Raw genomic sequence first — 15,317 nt, forward strand, 5'->3', positions numbered from 1 at the left:
CACAGGCGGTGGCCGAGGCGGTGTGCTGGTTGGCACGCGGTCGGCGATATCGTCACCCAACCCACTTATCCACCCGACAACACTTCACCATCTAGGTATCATGGGCTACTAGCTGGTAGCCAGTTCGTCTGGTATCACGACATTATTACTATTTGTTAGGGGATATACGTTCCGGTCTTATCATCAACCCGTTGTGTCAACATGCATTTATGATCCACTTTCCTATTCTCTTAAGTCGACAACCCCTCATATCATCTATCTACAATCTATATTCATATGGCGCCCTGGGGCGAGGAGTACTCCGTCGCCTTGGCGGTTCGCGATCGACGAGAAAAAGCCAACAGCGCCATCTACGACGCTTGTACGTGACAAAACGCCACTGATACACACATTGCCCCAGACCGCACCCACTAACCACATAGTTTTTTCCTTTTGCGGCTGTAGACACCAAACTCGCCGACCGAGCCAGTCGCTCAACGCCCACCACCGCACCACCATCTGGCGCCCAATCGCCAGCAGCAGCCGCGCGCTCCCCATCCACCACCGATCCCAAGAAGCAGTCGAAAGGGGAGTCGGCGCAATCGCCGCACGATCTTCTAGCCCTCACTCGCGCGGATCTGTCGGAAGCGCAGCGATCGCGCTCGGAGCTGCAGGACCGACTGAATCGTACAACCGCTGACCTGGAGAAGCTGCGCAAGAGGAATACCCTTGACGGTCGGCGGATTAAGACGCTGGAGCAAGATGCGACACATCTACAGTTGCGGTTGAAGGATCGCGACGAGGAGTTGAGGGGGAAAGCGAAGTTACTTGATGTAGGCATTGATTGGCTTGGTCCCGGCGCATTTTCCTATGCTAATTGGGTTGTTTCTAGGATTTCCAAGACGAACTTGCTTCGTTGAACTTGCAGCTTAATATGGCTGAGGAACGCACCGGTCGGTTGCAGCGGGAAAATCAGGAGCTCGTTGATCGGTGGATGGTGAGGATGGGCAGGGAGGCGGAAGCTATGAATGACGCTTCCAAATATTCTTGAGGGTGATGAGGGTCGGACTAAACAAACAAGTGTTCTTCTTGTAACATGCAGCGCAGGTGTCCTGCACGGTTCTGATGGTTTCTTTCTCTCTCTTCTATACCTGCTCTGTTCTATGTAATGATACCCATGATATATGCACAGGATGCCATGTTGACACCCGCGGCTCACCCATCCCATCCCATCCCATCCCATCCCATAATCTTGCGTCAAGTCATAAGCACCAAACCGAAACACATGTTTCTATGAAAGCGACAAAAAAGCACATGCTGGCGTTGCAGAAAAGTCTGTTTATACAAGAAAGAGTGGTATCGTATCGTGTATCGCGGTGGGGGGAATATCTTTCCAGAAAGGGCAAATAAGACACGCGCAAGCAACAAACAAAAAGACAAGAAAAAAAAAAGCAAATAATATACCTTGCTTTCCAAATGTAGCTTTATACTTCCCTAAAGGGAAAATGAAGTGGGAGGACGGGACGAGACCTGCTTCTCACCCCATACTGTCCGCAAAGGCTTTCAGCCTGGAGCTGTCTTTAGTAGCGACGAAATAGGTGCCGCCGACATCAGTCCAACTGACACTGTTGGACCAGTAATTCTTCTGCTTGACCTTCAGCAGGTTGATGGGGGAGTTGAGGTTCCGAGCTTGGATCTTGTGACCGGCCGGGACGAACGACTTGAGGGATACGATCTTGCAGCCCTCTTTCATATCCAAGAAATGATTGATCAGCTCGTTGTTTAGCTGGGGTGTAAAGGCCTGGTTGTTGATGAGGATGACGTCGGCGCGCTTCAGCACATCGATGATGCTCTGTTCCTGCAGAAAGTCGCCCCGGACGAGATGGGTCTTGCCCGGCGCGATCCCCCACAGTCGACACCGCGCTCTGAACTCTTTTTGCTGGAGATCGGCCAGGTCGCACGCGTTCTGCATCATCTCACAGCCCCAGCTTTCGCAGCCTATCTCCAACGCCGCTTGAAGGACAACATTTCCCACGCCAGATCCGAGATCAACGAACACCTGGCCCGATTTCAAGCCCGTTTCCTTAAAGATCGTGCTTATGAACCGGGGGAGCAGTTCGCCGTAGACGTTGTCTGAACCGTTTTCGTATTGACGGAGCGTATCAACCCGCGGCGAGACCGTGCGGGAGTATATCTGGGTCAAGATCCGTTCGACATGCGGCAACTCCAAGCGGTGGGTGGCGTCGAGCTTCTTTGCGATGATGCCGTCCCGCCTCAAGCGCTCAATCGTACGGTTGTAATCCGCCACCACTTCTCGAAAGTCGTCCTCAGAAGACTGGGCCATCGCGCGGCGCATCCTCCTCTTGATTCCGGTGGATTCGTTGTCGAACACGTCGGTCTCGTCATCAGGGAGGTAGTTCTGGGAAACGATATCGATAACGTGGAAGATGTCGTCGAGAGGCTTGAAGTCGTCTTTGTCGCGAGGAACCATGAGCTGGTACCTGGAATCACCGGATTGTTAGTATTGAGAAAAGAAAAAGAGGCAAAGGAGGACCATACCTCTCCTTCGGGGAGGCGCTCGGATACTGCAGGAGAACCTCCGCAGGCTGATCTGTCCGCCCGAACGCCGGTTGGAAATTCCCAGGCTTCTGCACCGAAGTGATCTCAGCCGCATGTACCATCGGCAGTGCTTTGACCGCGTCCTCCGTAAAAGCCTTCAAAGACCGCACCCGCCGCTCCAAGTCCGGTTCCGCGCTGTCGCTCGTCCGAGCGCGTTTGCGCACCTCAAACGAGGCGTCGGTGTCGCTCGCATCGTCATCGTCATCGCTCGAGAGTCGGAGTTCCGGAGTTTGGCGCTTCCGACTCCGCAGAGGTGTTCCTAGCCGTCGCTTCGAGGCTGGGGGTTCCGAATCCCGCGAGGCTGAGCTGCGTTGCGATCGAGGGTGCCGAGATTTATCCGTCGATGACGCGCGGGGTTGCGCGCTGCTGGGCGTTTGCGAAGAAGACCTCGAGGGGGCCGCGGGGCGCGTCTGGACGACTTTGCGAATCTGCGGCTTCTTCGGCTGCAACGAAAATGACCCTCCTTTCTGGAGGTGGTCAAAAAACCCCATGAAGATGACGAGTGGGCCACACGTGGGCGGGCTTTTCTTTTGTATTTTTGGTTGTATTTTTCTTTCTTTTTTTTATGATTTTTTTTTATTTCTGGCTCTTTGTGACGGAAATAGACCAAGACATGTGAACCGGTCAGATATGCAAGGAGGAGAATGCAAGGTAAGATATACAAGTGTAAGTAAAGAATGTAAGATGTAAATATTCACAACCAAAAAGAAGGGGAATCAAATGAATCACACGGGTGGAGCTGGTGGAGAGGTTGAAGAGGAAGAAAGAAAAGAAAGAAAGAAGAAAGAAAAAAGATGACGGCGAGATGGACCAGTTGATGGTTCGCCCTCCGCCGCCACTCCGGGTCGCATGGCGTTTTAGCCCGCGTTTTTAGTCCGGGTTGAGAACCATGGTCTTGGGACGATGTCTCATGCCGGGGTCTACTTCCCCCACTCCTCCTGAACCAGATCTCTTTTCCTCTCATGATATTCATAGGTTTATAATGTGTACGAGGTAAATAAAAGATAGGTTGGGTATCAATGATTTGATTTGCATTACTTTATGTACAGGGATCCACCAGGACAGATCTCGTATATACCATAACCCTCCTGCGTTTACCGCTTCTTTTTCTGGGCCAGTCGCTTCTGCGCCCGCAAGTCCTTCTTCATACGTGAATCCACAATCTTGTACTTGCCCTTGACACCACGCGGCCGTCCGGAGATACCCCGGTTGGTTCCCTTGGCGACAACCAGTTTCACCTGCTGCTTGGGTTTCTTCTTGGCAGCCTTGCTCATCAGCTTCGAGATGGCCTGCGACTTGTCCCGCTCGCTGAGAGCCTCGTCGTCCGCCAGCAGCGCCGACTTCTTGCGCAGCTTTTCCAGTCGGGTGGCCGCCCTCATCTTCTTGCGGCCCTTGGCTTCCATAACCTTCTTGATTGGTCGGGCGTTGATGGCGCGCAACTTTTCTTTGATTGCCGCAGCCGCAGCCTTGCTGATAGGCCGGTTGAGCTTGCTGTGCTTGGTCTCGTCGTCCATGAACCAATCGGGGAGACCGTCAACGTCCCGGAAGGAATAGCGGTTGAATCCGTCGTCGACGACGTCGCTGGATCTCTTTTCGCCCGTCGCCATTTGCTGGGCCAATGCCATGGCTTCTGCGGTAATGATATCGATATCTGAGACAAAGCATTAGCGAATGGAATATGCGAAGAATGGTAGCATGACTGGAGCACTTACCGAGTTGACCATTGCCCTTCCGCGGGTCATCGACTTCTTCGGGTTCACCGTCCGAAAAGTCGTCGAGCGCCTGAGTAGGTTTCTTGGCAACTTCCTTGTTCTTCTTCTTGGAGGCAGGCTTGGCCTCGTGGTTGTCGATATCTTCCCACGATTCCTCGGCATCGCCCTCGCTTTCCTCGTCCTCAATGTCGTCAACTCCCAACCCTTGGAAAATATCTTGGTCGAAGAACAACGCGGCATTGTTCGAGAGCGTTCCGTCCTTGGGCGGTGCCGGGGTAGCAGAGTCTTGATCCTCACCATCCGACTCTTCGTCCTTGTCATCGCCGGATTCCGAGAACCCGTCCCATTCATCCGCTTCGTAGGCCTTGCGATTCTTCTTTGCGCGCAGCTTGGAATCACGGTCCTCCATGCGACCTTGATATTGTTCGTACATGTTATCCAGGTCTCTCTCCAGCTGATCGCCTTCATCGTCGCTGTCCACTTCCAAGTCGGATTCAGGTTCGGATTCTTCACTCTCGCTGACCCCGTGAGCGTCCCCGCCAGCAGCCGCGATCGCGTCTCTCTTTCCTTCTCTGTCGATGCGCTTCAGCGAAAATGTGGGGTCGTCGCCGTTCGGGCCCAATTGCTCCATGCCAATATCCATGGGGGTGGTCATATGCATCTGCAGGCGGACGATTTCCTTGCGCTTCTTTTCGTTCTCCTTCCGTCGCTCCTTCTTCCGGGACGCGCTTTCCTTGTCCCGAAGTCGATGGAGCTCTTCCTGGATTGCCAATTCTTCGTCCATGGGAGCGACCTCGGCCACTTCCTCGGGCTCCTCCTTCTTGGCCTGTGCGCCCTTCTTGACGGCGAGACCAAACTTTTCGCGAACCCTCAACCGCCATCGGAGCAGGTTTCTGAACTCCTTCTTACCCAGAACCTTCAAATCCTCACAGCAGGTCCGGATCTCGTCGGTTGTATCCTCCAGTCGATTGAGAGTGGCCATGGCAAGATCGCCTCCGGGTTGCTGTACGAAACTTAATTTGTTGTACTCTCCCAGGATTGAAATCGGATCCTGGGTGTTGATGAACTCGGTGACCGGGATTTCCTTGAACTGCGTATAGTTACCCTCCTCGTAGCCTTCTCTCTTTCGCTTCTTCTTCTCGGGGTCGAACACTTTGGCTTCGTAATTCGGGGTCGGGGCTGACAGTTCCGCAAAGACGTGCTTGGGATCCAGGAATTTGGGATCGATACGCTTGGGAGCCTTGAAGCCACGGCAGACGACGAAGATTTCCGCAGAGACATTTCGAGAGGAAGGCGGTTTCGTGGCTTCCACGGATGTGAACAGTTGCTTGAAAACCCAGAGTAGAGAATTGTAATCCTTCGACCGGAAGACTTTGGTGACGAAATTACCGCCCTCCGTCAAGAACTCCGTAGCCAGCTTCAAGGACTGCAACACCAGTTCGGCCTGCGAGTAGGCATCCTGCACCCAGGCAGTACCAACGTTGGGAGCACCATCGTGCAGCACCGTATCCGCCTTCCAGTGTTTCAAGTGAGATCGGAGCGTAGCGCGACATTTATCGGTCGTAATATCACTCTGAAAGGTGATAGCTCGGGGAATGGGTTTGATCGGAGAAAGATCGACACCGACGATGATACTCTGATTCGGCATACACTCGGCAGCAACTTGACACCACGACTGTGAAGCTTGTTAGAACTGACAGGAGATCGATCGAACGGGCGGAATGAGACAGGATCTACTTACACCGGGTGCAGCGCAAAGATCGATGAGGACCTTGCTCTTTTCCAAAAACCCATATTTCTTGTTCAGCTGAACCAGCTTGAACGCAGCTCTCGCTCGGTATCCCTTCTCCTTCGCCAAGTGATACCACTTATCCAAACGACCTTTACCATGCTGCGAATCGTTAGTATGGGTCACTTGATGCGCATCAGATTTTGTCTGTCCATCCACATACCTTTTTCTGGACCGCCATGGTGAGGGATTGGGAGTCAAAACCGACTCAGCAATTCCCAGAGGTACCAAAAAAGAATGGTACAAAGATAAAAGACCGAAGGACGAGAGCCTAAGGTACGATGTCCGTTGTGTTTAACAGGGACAAGAGAGACGGGAAGGAGAAAAAAAAAGTTATCAGAGCCAGGCCCGGCTCCACTTTTTGCCCGAAATAATTTTCTTCCTCTTCGGTCCAGGCGGTGATACGTGGCAGAACAGAGTCACCGCCTCAGGCACCCACAACCCCGGCCTCAGGCCAGACGGAGCACCATGTGACGTGACGCCCGATGACATAATCTGCGACAACTCAGGCAATCAAAGGAATGTGGCGGACTAACGAATGACGCTGTTCTTTATTGCAAGATTTCCCCTCGTCAATCTACCTGCTCTGGTTATGTGCATCTTGATACTTCCATGGCGCCAGCGGGTCCTCGCAAGAGAGTGAAGCTCACCCCACCAGGCGCGGCCGAGCAATCTGGTCCGTCGGCGAACGACGGGGCTGCTGGTTGCTCTCCCCATAGAGAGCGATCGGGCTCACAGAGGCAGGGAACAACCGGTGTGGTAAGTCTACGTCTCCATTATCTTCGAGACTGTAGTTATTCTAGTGGTCTACTGTTTGCTCCTGTTCCATTCACAACGGGGTTAACTGACGATGTGTTTGTTGGTTCGATAGAACTGGTATCCAGTTGTTTGGCCGGCTGCCTCCAGATCGTCCAAGGCGGCCCCCGTTACCGAGGTTGCCCGTGAGAGCATCTCAGCCGACCACAATCATACACCATCCAACACACCGTCTGCATCAACTCGCAAGCGGGTCTCTCCCAAACCAAATCGCCATCTCCCCTATCAACTGACGAGGAAAGCGGGCGCGTCCAGCAGATCTCTCCCCGCGACCACCACGACCACTAGGATCAACATTGCGTCTGATGGTTCTGCGTCTACCCCAGAGCTCAAGACAGACCCGGATTGCGCAACGACAGAGACACCTGATAAGGAAGAGCCAACGGATAAGAGAGAGAACGCTCAAAGCGATGCCCAACACGAAGTGACTCCCACGGCCGAAACGTCGGACGTGATTGTTAGCTCGGAAGGCGGGGAGCAACCCAGTGCGTCGACTGCACCAGCTCAACCGAGTGGGTGGTTTTCGTGGTTTTATGGCCCACCACCAACCGATAACGCAACCCAAGAGAACTCCGTGACGACAGAAGAACCGCCCGCTAAAGATTCGTCGCAACCCACCCCCGCAGAATCAGTTCCAAAAGAGGAGGAAGGGGCAGACAAGACGTCATCTGGACAGGATCCAGCAGGCCAGGACGCAACACCAGAGGTGTCTGAGATATCGGGGAGTTCTCAAAAACGGTCTTGGTTACAGATGTGGTACGGGACATCTTCGACCAAAGGGCCAGACGAGGTCCCGAATCAGGCCCCGAGTCAAGCTGCGAGCCAGACCCCGAGCCAGGCTCCGAGTGTGGCACCAACTGACCATCCAAATGCCACAGAGGAGTCTGCGGAGTCTGCCACGCCTGCTGAAAATGCCCCAGCGTCTATCAATCACGATCTCGATAAATCCGGTCTGTCAGATGGGTCAGCAACGTCTAATAGAAATTCTAAACCATCTGGCTGGTCCTTATGGTTCCGCGAATCATCAAAGGACACGAAGAACGCAGGCACGGATACACCACCCCCGCAGGCGGTAGAAGCTACCATGAACCAAGATTCCTCGATACAGACGGCAAAAGTCGACACGGAATCCGAAACAGAACAAAAGGCGGCGGTAGCAAAGAAAGGGGGCGTCAAGCTCAAATCTCTCAAGAGCAGCTCTAGCTCTGCGCTTCCGGATAAGACCACAACAGTGGAACCGGCTCCCGCCACCCCAGTGCCCAGTGCACCAGAGACTGGTGCTTCTAAACAACTACAGAAGGCATTGACAAACCAGGTTCTGCCGCTTTTCAAAGATACTTATCCCTGGCAAGAACGGCCCTCCTTGATACAGACGATTGGACGCTTTCTACATTACAGTAAGGAGCCAGATAATAGTCATGCCTATGCAATCCGGGACCCTCCGCGTATCAAAAGGGCGTTAGCCATAGGGGTACACGGATATTTCCCGGCACCGCTGATACGGAGTGTGCTCGGGCAACCCACGGGGACATCGATCAGGTTCTCAAACATGGCAGCGGATTCCATACGCAAATGGACAGAAGACCATGGCTATCAGTGTGATATCGGAAAGATAGCCTTAGAGGGTGAAGGCCGCATCGCTGAGCGTGTGGACCTTCTGTGGAAGCTTCTTCTGAACTGGATGGAAGAAATCCGGAATGCCGATTTCATCCTAGTCGCAAGTCACAGCCAGGGCGTCCCAGTGGCTATTATATTAGTCGCAAAGCTCATCGCCTTTGGCTGCCTCAACGCTGCTCGGGTGGGTATCTGTGCCATGGCTGGTGTGAACCTGGGGCCCTTCGCCGACTATCGATCGCGATGGATCAGTGGTTCCGCCGGAGAGCTGTTCGAGTTTGCTTTGCCCTACAGTCAGGTTTCGAAGGACTATGAATCGGCACTACGGAACTGCCTCAACTTTGGCGTCCGAATCTCCTACGTTGGAAGTATCGACGACCAGCTGGTCTCATTAGAGGTAATTTCCACAGATATTTCCGGACATTGCCGACGTACCAGGCTAACGGGTGTTACAGTCATCTCTATTCTCACCAGTAACCCATCCCTACGTCTATCGGGCTGTGTTTGTTGACGGAAAAGTCCACGCGCCAAGTTTGTAAGTCGAACAGCCCTTCCCATCTGTAAACCCGCGCTCCGCCTCCTAACAACTAAATCACCTAGCCTCTCACACCTCGTCGGTTTCGCCCTCAAACTCCGCAACCTAGGTATCTCCGACCACGGCCTAATCCGGGAGCTGAGCTCCCCACTAGCCGGAAGTCTCTACTCAGGAGACGGCCACTCCCGTCTATACGACGAGGAGGCAGTCTACCGGTACGCTACTCCCACCTATCATCCGTCCCATTTCCCCCATTCTTAACACAAACAACCCAATCCACAGACTAGCCATAGAATTCGCCCTCGAAACATCAACCGTCACAAACGCCACCCTGCACATCAAACGAAGCCACCCCGCCTCAGCCGTAAACCCCTACATCCTCCCGTTCGCCATGCGCGGCCTCCTCGAAGAAGAGTACGTGCGGCGCGAGCTGTACGACGAGACGACGGAATTGCTGAGACAGTTCGACGACTGGAAGCCGACTACGAAGGTGTTGAAGGATGTTAAGTTTCGGTTGGAGGGGATTCGGTCGAAGCTTTGATTTGCTTGCCTGCTTTCACTAGATGGAGGTCGTTTAATGAACTGATTGGTTGGGTTGGTTGTTTCTTTACTTCCTCTCTTCTCTCTCTCTCTCTCTCGGACGTATCCGCTTAGATCCATGTTTTGCTGGGTTTTATTTTCTTTCTTTCTTCTAGAGAAAACTGTACATAAACCAAGACAACTGGGTGGAGTTTGTTTGATTGTTTGGTTGTCTGAATGATACTACCGTGTCTATGTACCAAACAATCACTTATGTCATACATGCACATATCATTTCGGTGGCAATAAATTACTGCAACCCAGCTTCTAACTATAGTGCTAGTAAGGTGTGAATAATGCCTAAGTTCCCTAGATATATTTGCGATAATTATATATATAGTATAGTATATGATATAACCATTGGTATTGATCCTTAATCAGACCAGATCAGGGATACAGCGATGACAAAAAAAAAAAAAAAAAAAAAAAAGAGGAGATAAGATCACTTTGCTCCTAAGTTGCTAAGTTTTGAATCAGTATAATAAACCCACCGACCAAGTTCACCCTTCCCTTCCTAGATCCCGCGCTCAATGCTAGACAGACACCAGTTGATTTATTGCAGAAAAAGAGGAAAAGAAAGAAGAAGAAGAAGAAGAAGAAGAAGAAGAAGAAGAAGAAGAAGAAGAAGAAGAAGAAGAAGAAGAAGAAGAAGAAGAAGAAGAAGAAGAAGGGCCATTATTGTGGAGAGCAGAGAAGAAAAAAAAGAAAAAAGAGTGAGAGGGGAATCTACGCTTGATAAAACGCTGTATGATATGCACCTTCAATTTCGTCTGTCAACGTATCTCAGCGTTAGTAATGTTCTGCAAGGTAAATTTGGGACAGAAGTAGGACAGGACATACCTCTCATGCCATCTAACGCCTCAAATGCAATTGCATAATTGGAAACGCTAGCGATGATTCGCTCTAATCCTTGCCGGAGCTCCTTGAGGAGTCTCTCTGATGGACTGCTAGAGTTGCTGGTCGTGAGCTCCGGGGGAGATAACTGCCTCTCGACGCGGGCCTTGTAGAAGATCATCAGCATCGCATAGCTTCCTTGCATCAGGCAGCATGCGAATGAGGGCATTGTGCGAGGTGGCTGGCCTGCCGGGAGGATCTGCTGCGATCCTTGCTGGTCCTCGTGCCCGTCGTAAACGGGCTGTGGGAAAGGAAGGCTTTGGAACATGCGGGAAAGTAAGATTGAAGCTTTGAGGCAGACTCTGGCGGAATATTGGCTGGTGAAGGGGAATCCGCTGGAGAAGGAATATTGTGAGACTGGTTGGTAGTCAGAGGACGTGGAGGAGTTCGATGATGCTGAATTCTCGCTAGACGAAGATGCTTGAAACGAGTCTAGGCTGCTGCACGGGCAGGAGATGGTTGAAATCCCCTCTTCCGCCTTGCAGGCTTTTGTGGTTTTGGCAGGCGCTGAATTATTATTGGCGTTGGCCGCGGTAAGATCGCAATGCTTCTTGATGAATATAGGGATGTCGGAAAACGCCCTGAACCGGTGGATCTTGATCTGTGAACTAGAGACGAAAGTCAGCAATGTTTTCAACCATTACCTTGGTAACGCTCACCTGCATATTTTGATCCGAGAGATGGCACGGATACTCTGGGCCGTGGTATATTCCATCTCGTCACCACAGTTCACAGGCTGGGGTGCTATGGGAAGTAAGTTGGACTGCGCTAATGCGGTACTAGCCCAGGAGTCGAGTTGCCGCATTCGTTCATATATGAAATGCATATTGGTCCTAGTTCCAATGCACTTGTTCAAGTCGATGACAAATTGCGTCGCCGACACTAATACTTGCTGAGCTTGCATTAGGACGGACCAGCCCTATAGTGGATGGAACGCTGCGTTAGTCTGATGTATCCACGCAGACGAGACAAGGATAATACTCACGTCCGGGTCTGTCGAAAACCGAGGGTACGGTGTGACAAATTGAGGGTCATTCGCGATAATGGAGAGTGGCTGGGTTCCCAGAGATGTTAGTTTCCACGCTCTCAGCAAGTTTGGGACAGAAGAGTGGAAGATGATCAGACTTACCGTGGTACTGACGATAGAGCCTTGAAGAACGCAGTAGTACTATGAAAGATCAGCTGATGCACCGATAGCAGCCGTGAAACGTGGACCTACCGTCATCCACCAAGCTCTTCGTCGGGCTTCCGCAAAGTCATCATGCTCTTCGCCTAAAGCATGGAGATTCATATCTAAGGCTATCGCTAATGCCTGGCCCGAGCGGTACCTCATTTTGAGGAGGTTTCCGCGTTGGGTGTATTCGTATATCGACAGGATTAGCAATGCCAGGACCGCCTCCAGTATCACAGGCGTCCGAGGGTGAAAAACATCTCGGCCGATCTGGGGTCGGTCGTTCGATAGTGCTTGGGCTGGGTCTGTCGACGAATCCTGCAGCTCACAATCGGATTCGACCTTGGCCGTGGCTAGTTGGGCAAATGCATGGGCGTACGTCCGGCGTCGGGTCGCCGAAACAGGGGATGACGGTTCGGGGTCCTGTGGATGAGGCACGAGGGCCAAGATAGCCGAGATCGCCAGACTCAACGGTGAGCATGGCCGGTAAACCAGGATCGGCTCTTCTGAGGGTGATTCGGAGTAAGAGCCGACGCACTCCACGGGCCGGTCCGGACTAGGTAGGGTTTCTCGGGGTGGTAGGATGGGGAAGTAGAGGTGGATGAAAGTATAGTAGGCGTTCAGTCTACCCTGACGTTAGAACGGTCCAGTGTACTCTGCTAGGACAAAAAGATCACCCACATTTCGGATTCACTTGCGTACGTCCTCACCCAGGCGTTCGAGGACACGTTTGAGGGCGATGGAGTCGGTCCCATCTGAACATGGGCACAGCTTCCATCATTCTGGACAAAGAAATTGGCGAACATGGAGTGGACATCCGAGGAAAAGTCTAAGCTTCTCAACCCGGCTCCAGGCATTGAAAGCACATCGATCTGACCAAACATCCCGGATGCTGCCAGGGAGAGGTTAGCGACACGATGACTTCGAGGCGGAGATCATTTTCCGTTCACGTACAGTCATCAAAACTCGACGAGGCCGACACGATCGCTGGGGTTTGGGTCTCATTTTGTCGAGTCCCACCTTCTGGGGAAAACGAAGCCTTCTTTTTCTTTCTTGGGCCACCGCGCTTACTCGGTAGATACGAGCATTTCTTCTTCTTACTAAGACACTTGATGAATACGATCGTATCAGCATGGGCGATTTGAATGCGCGGATGGGAAGAAGTCCGGTATGGCATCCGGTGGCTTCGGGGTGGCTTCGGGGTGGATGAACGGAAACAGCGCAACCGCCCCTCTCCCCCAAAAGAGGGAGAGATAAGATAGAAGACAAAATGAAGAATTGATGAAGAATGAATGTTTTTCCAGTAGAGAAATATAGATTTTGGACCTACATTGGAACATGGATCTTGTCCATCGCAACGAGTTCTCGAGGCTCGACTATGGCAAGTATTAGCGGACAAGCATTAAAAGACGGTCGGTATGTATTGTCCGGAGGTAACGAGAAAAAACCAGGGAACCAAAACAAATAGAAACAAGATAAACCGAAACAGAATGATCTCCCTTACCAAGTCAAACAAGCTACTTTGACGGGCGGCTTCGCGAACTTCTTTCGCACGACGCCGGGCCTTGACAGCTGGGGCTGTGTAACTCCATCGTCATGAGCGAGAGGTATGTCTTCGAGAACCATGTTTGCCCCAGTCATAGTATAGTATGGTAAGTGGTCGTCTCGAAATGGTCTTGGCAACAGTCAATCATGCAGCCTCAACAGAAAAGCGAGGTTCCATCATCCACCGGGATCATAAGTTAAGTTATTCTTGTCGGATCCGCATCACTACGGGGCGCAGAAAAGAAGATGGGAGGAGATGAATCGGTCCGACGCGATCGAACCGAACCGTATGGATCCCCCTTAAGCAAAGGGGAAAAAAAAAGCCCAGATCTCCCAGAAGACCAATAATGGCGTGGGCTGACAATGACTACCCTAAGTACCCCTTCAGTTAATAAATATCATCCTTCTTGTAGTCGTCGCGTCGCAAAAGAAGTGAGAGAAGAGGAAGAGAGCTGGGGGTTCAGCACCTGGGGCTTAATCATCCATAGCCAATGAAGCAAACCCCGAACCGTGGGAGTTTCGGGATTTGGCTTTTGACCTTTGGGAGAAAAATGTCAAAGCCAATGTGGCGTAGAATGGACGATGATTAGTCAATAAAAAAAATGGGACCTGGGGGAGGCGCTGGGACCGAATAGCATTTGGGCGATCTATGCACGATGGATAAGTCTCAACCATAGAATAGAATGAAAATAATAGAACTCAGATAAAAAAGAAATGGAAATGAGAAGGAAGCGAAGAAATGCGACCTGCAGGATGATCACTCCATCCAGTCAGTACTTTGTTACAGGGAGGATGGGGAGCATGATGAAAGGATCATTCGACGTGGATGGGATGGATTGAGAAGGAGAAAGTGGAGCCGGAAGAAGAGTTGACGATGTCTGAGTGTTCCACACCTGAGGCACCACAAAGTACAGACGAGACAGGTGGATTATGCACTGGATACTTTGTGCATAACTGGCCGGGCTTGAATTACCGGATACGGTAAGTGTCTTACGAGGTACAGGACAGATGTAGGAACGTAGGTCAGTAAATAAGCACGGAAGAAGTAAGGAGTTCGTACATTTCCTGACTATTTCCTACTAGGACTGGCTCCACGTGATACGATCATCGTATATGTTGGGGTCATTCTTAATATCATTTATCGTTGCAACATATCGGACTCTCGGAACTCGCGTGGCCCATCAAATGTCTTTTCTCAAGTATGGAAAGAGCAATATGATGGAGGATCTATTCAGGAACCATCGGAGTCCGTGGGTTTTCATCCCTTGAGATATGCATATGCTAGTATGGCCTGATCGTTCGAGAATGACAGTCACTAGGCAGTCAGGCAGAGGAAAGGATCGGCATTTACCATCTCCGGGAGAAAGAGGAGGTGGGGAAAGGAAAAGAGAAACAGCCAATTTGCTTCTGGATGAATGTCTTGGGATGATGCGAACGTCTAGTTCGAAGGATTCATGCCCTGTAGGGGGCGCGTTTGAGAACCTTATCCACCATGGGCCCAGATAAAAGAAGAAAAAAAGAAAAAAAAAAAAAACGACATGTACATGCGTCGACGAGGTATTTGGAATGCCGGCAAAAGTACCATGACTGATATCTTGCTCTCATTCCTTCCTGGGATCAATGCGGTCGTGTCGTGGATAGTACCCAATCCAGATCTCCAAGGACAGAACGTCGAGCAAAATCTTATATGGTATCTACCACTACCAGATGCGAGTCATACCATGGAACCCAGGAGACAACTGCCGTGTAGCGCTCAGGCACCAAACTATGCTCTTCGGAAAGTATATAGGTCAGAAATGGAGTGGAACGGGCCCTAATTGGTGTGGGAAACCCTATCTCGATAGATACAGTGGGGTTTCTATTACTGAACCAGGCAGTTGGAGCTACTCCACTGGTTCGGTCCCTCCCTCCCTTTCTCATTGTATATCGACGATGCCGATCCAACAGCCTCAGTCTGGGTCCATTGGTCGCCCCGTTCATCTTTGATCCCTTCCCAGGCAGCGGGTCAGTATTATATTACATCGGGTCTCTGGCCACCCCGTGCGTGGTTTCAGCTGTCAATAA

At 51.5% G+C, this 15,317-nt stretch overlaps 5 protein-coding genes across 5 annotated transcripts; 2 read left to right on the forward strand and 3 right to left on the reverse strand.

Annotated features, from left to right (window-relative positions):
- Positions 1-81: 81 nt before the first annotated feature.
- Positions 82-1,258, forward strand: P168DRAFT_327660 (ATG16 family protein). The gene is made up of 3 exons (XM_024841266.1): positions 82-361; positions 445-812; positions 872-1,258. Exons 1-3 carry the CDS (start codon positions 277-279, stop codon positions 1,028-1,030), a joined length of 612 nt encoding a protein of 203 aa, XP_024692192.1. The 5' UTR covers positions 82-276; the 3' UTR covers positions 1,031-1,258.
- dot1 (histone methyltransferase DOT1) lies at positions 1,150-3,337 on the reverse strand. Its single transcript, XM_024835175.1, has 2 exons — positions 2,539-3,337; positions 1,150-2,480 (listed from the first exon to the last, which is right to left on the reverse strand). The coding sequence occupies exons 1-2, from the start codon at positions 3,087-3,089 to the stop codon at positions 1,517-1,519; spliced, it is 1,515 nt and encodes a 504-aa protein (XP_024692193.1). The 5' UTR covers positions 3,090-3,337; the 3' UTR covers positions 1,150-1,516.
- A 272-nt stretch (positions 3,338-3,609) lies between these two features.
- On the reverse strand, positions 3,610-6,387 carry spb1 (rRNA methyltransferase spb1). The gene is made up of 4 exons (XM_024835176.1): positions 6,263-6,387; positions 6,052-6,201; positions 4,311-5,985; positions 3,610-4,249 (listed from the first exon to the last, which is right to left on the reverse strand). Exons 1-4 carry the CDS (start codon positions 6,278-6,280, stop codon positions 3,693-3,695), a joined length of 2,400 nt encoding a protein of 799 aa, XP_024692194.1. The 5' UTR covers positions 6,281-6,387; the 3' UTR covers positions 3,610-3,692.
- Positions 6,388-6,666: 279 nt separating this feature from the next.
- On the forward strand, positions 6,667-9,883 carry P168DRAFT_290769 (uncharacterized protein). Its single transcript, XM_024837287.1, has 5 exons — positions 6,667-6,858; positions 6,971-8,926; positions 8,985-9,064; positions 9,130-9,279; positions 9,347-9,883. The coding sequence occupies exons 1-5, from the start codon at positions 6,712-6,714 to the stop codon at positions 9,603-9,605; spliced, it is 2,592 nt and encodes an 863-aa protein (XP_024692195.1). The 5' UTR covers positions 6,667-6,711; the 3' UTR covers positions 9,606-9,883.
- Positions 9,884-10,051: 168 nt separating this feature from the next.
- Positions 10,052-13,490, reverse strand: P168DRAFT_166424 (uncharacterized protein). Its single transcript, XM_024832871.1, has 9 exons — positions 13,213-13,490; positions 12,663-13,084; positions 12,390-12,600; positions 11,757-12,333; positions 11,667-11,705; positions 11,523-11,591; positions 11,197-11,456; positions 10,484-11,145; positions 10,052-10,413 (listed from the first exon to the last, which is right to left on the reverse strand). Exons 1-9 carry the CDS (start codon positions 13,347-13,349, stop codon positions 10,370-10,372), a joined length of 2,421 nt encoding a protein of 806 aa, XP_024692196.1. The 5' UTR covers positions 13,350-13,490; the 3' UTR covers positions 10,052-10,369.
- Positions 13,491-15,317: the final 1,827 nt, after the last annotated feature.

This window comes from Aspergillus campestris, assembly GCF_002847485.1.
Source record: "Aspergillus campestris IBT 28561 chromosome Unknown P168scaffold_7, whole genome shotgun sequence".
Lineage (NCBI taxonomy): Eukaryota > Fungi > Ascomycota > Eurotiomycetes > Eurotiales > Aspergillaceae > Aspergillus > Aspergillus campestris.

What these genes read in the sequence shown, in the direction of transcription:
- P168DRAFT_327660 (XM_024841266.1), top strand. Translation starts at nt 277, where the DNA reads ATGGCGCCCTGGGGCGAGGAGTACTCCGTCGCCTTGGCGGTTCGCGAT. An exon ending in CAGCGCCATCTACGACGCTT is followed by an intron (nt 362 to 444) that starts GTACGTGACAAA and finishes TTGCGGCTGTAG; the next exon opens with ACACCAAACTCGCCGACCGA. An exon ending in GGAAAGCGAAGTTACTTGAT is followed by an intron (nt 813 to 871) that starts GTAGGCATTGAT and finishes GGTTGTTTCTAG; the next exon opens with GATTTCCAAGACGAACTTGC.
- dot1 (XM_024835175.1), bottom strand. Translation starts at nt 3,089, where the DNA reads ATGGGGTTTTTTGACCACCTCCAGAAAGGAGGGTCATTTTCGTTGCAG. An exon ending in AGCGCCTCCCCGAAGGAGAG is followed by an intron (nt 2,481 to 2,538) that starts GTATGGTCCTCC and finishes CGGTGATTCCAG; the next exon opens with GTACCAGCTCATGGTTCCTC.
- spb1 (XM_024835176.1), bottom strand. An exon ending in ATCTTTGCGCTGCACCCGGT is followed by an intron (nt 5,986 to 6,051) that starts GTAAGTAGATCC and finishes CAAGCTTCACAG; the next exon opens with TCGTGGTGTCAAGTTGCTGC. An exon ending in GAAGGGCAATGGTCAACTCG is followed by an intron (nt 4,250 to 4,310) that starts GTAAGTGCTCCA and finishes GCTTTGTCTCAG; the next exon opens with ATATCGATATCATTACCGCA.
- P168DRAFT_290769 (XM_024837287.1), top strand. Translation starts at nt 6,712, where the DNA reads ATGGCGCCAGCGGGTCCTCGCAAGAGAGTGAAGCTCACCCCACCAGGC. An exon ending in GGCAGGGAACAACCGGTGTG is followed by an intron (nt 6,859 to 6,970) that starts GTAAGTCTACGT and finishes TTGGTTCGATAG; the next exon opens with AACTGGTATCCAGTTGTTTG. An exon ending in AAAGTCCACGCGCCAAGTTT is followed by an intron (nt 9,065 to 9,129) that starts GTAAGTCGAACA and finishes TAAATCACCTAG; the next exon opens with CCTCTCACACCTCGTCGGTT.
- P168DRAFT_166424 (XM_024832871.1), bottom strand. Translation starts at nt 13,349, where the DNA reads ATGACTGGGGCAAACATGGTTCTCGAAGACATACCTCTCGCTCATGAC. An exon ending in CTCGTCGAGTTTTGATGACT is followed by an intron (nt 12,601 to 12,662) that starts GTACGTGAACGG and finishes TCTCCCTGGCAG; the next exon opens with CATCCGGGATGTTTGGTCAG. An exon ending in TACGCAAGTGAATCCGAAAT is followed by an intron (nt 12,334 to 12,389) that starts GTGGGTGATCTT and finishes ACGTCAGGGTAG; the next exon opens with ACTGAACGCCTACTATACTT.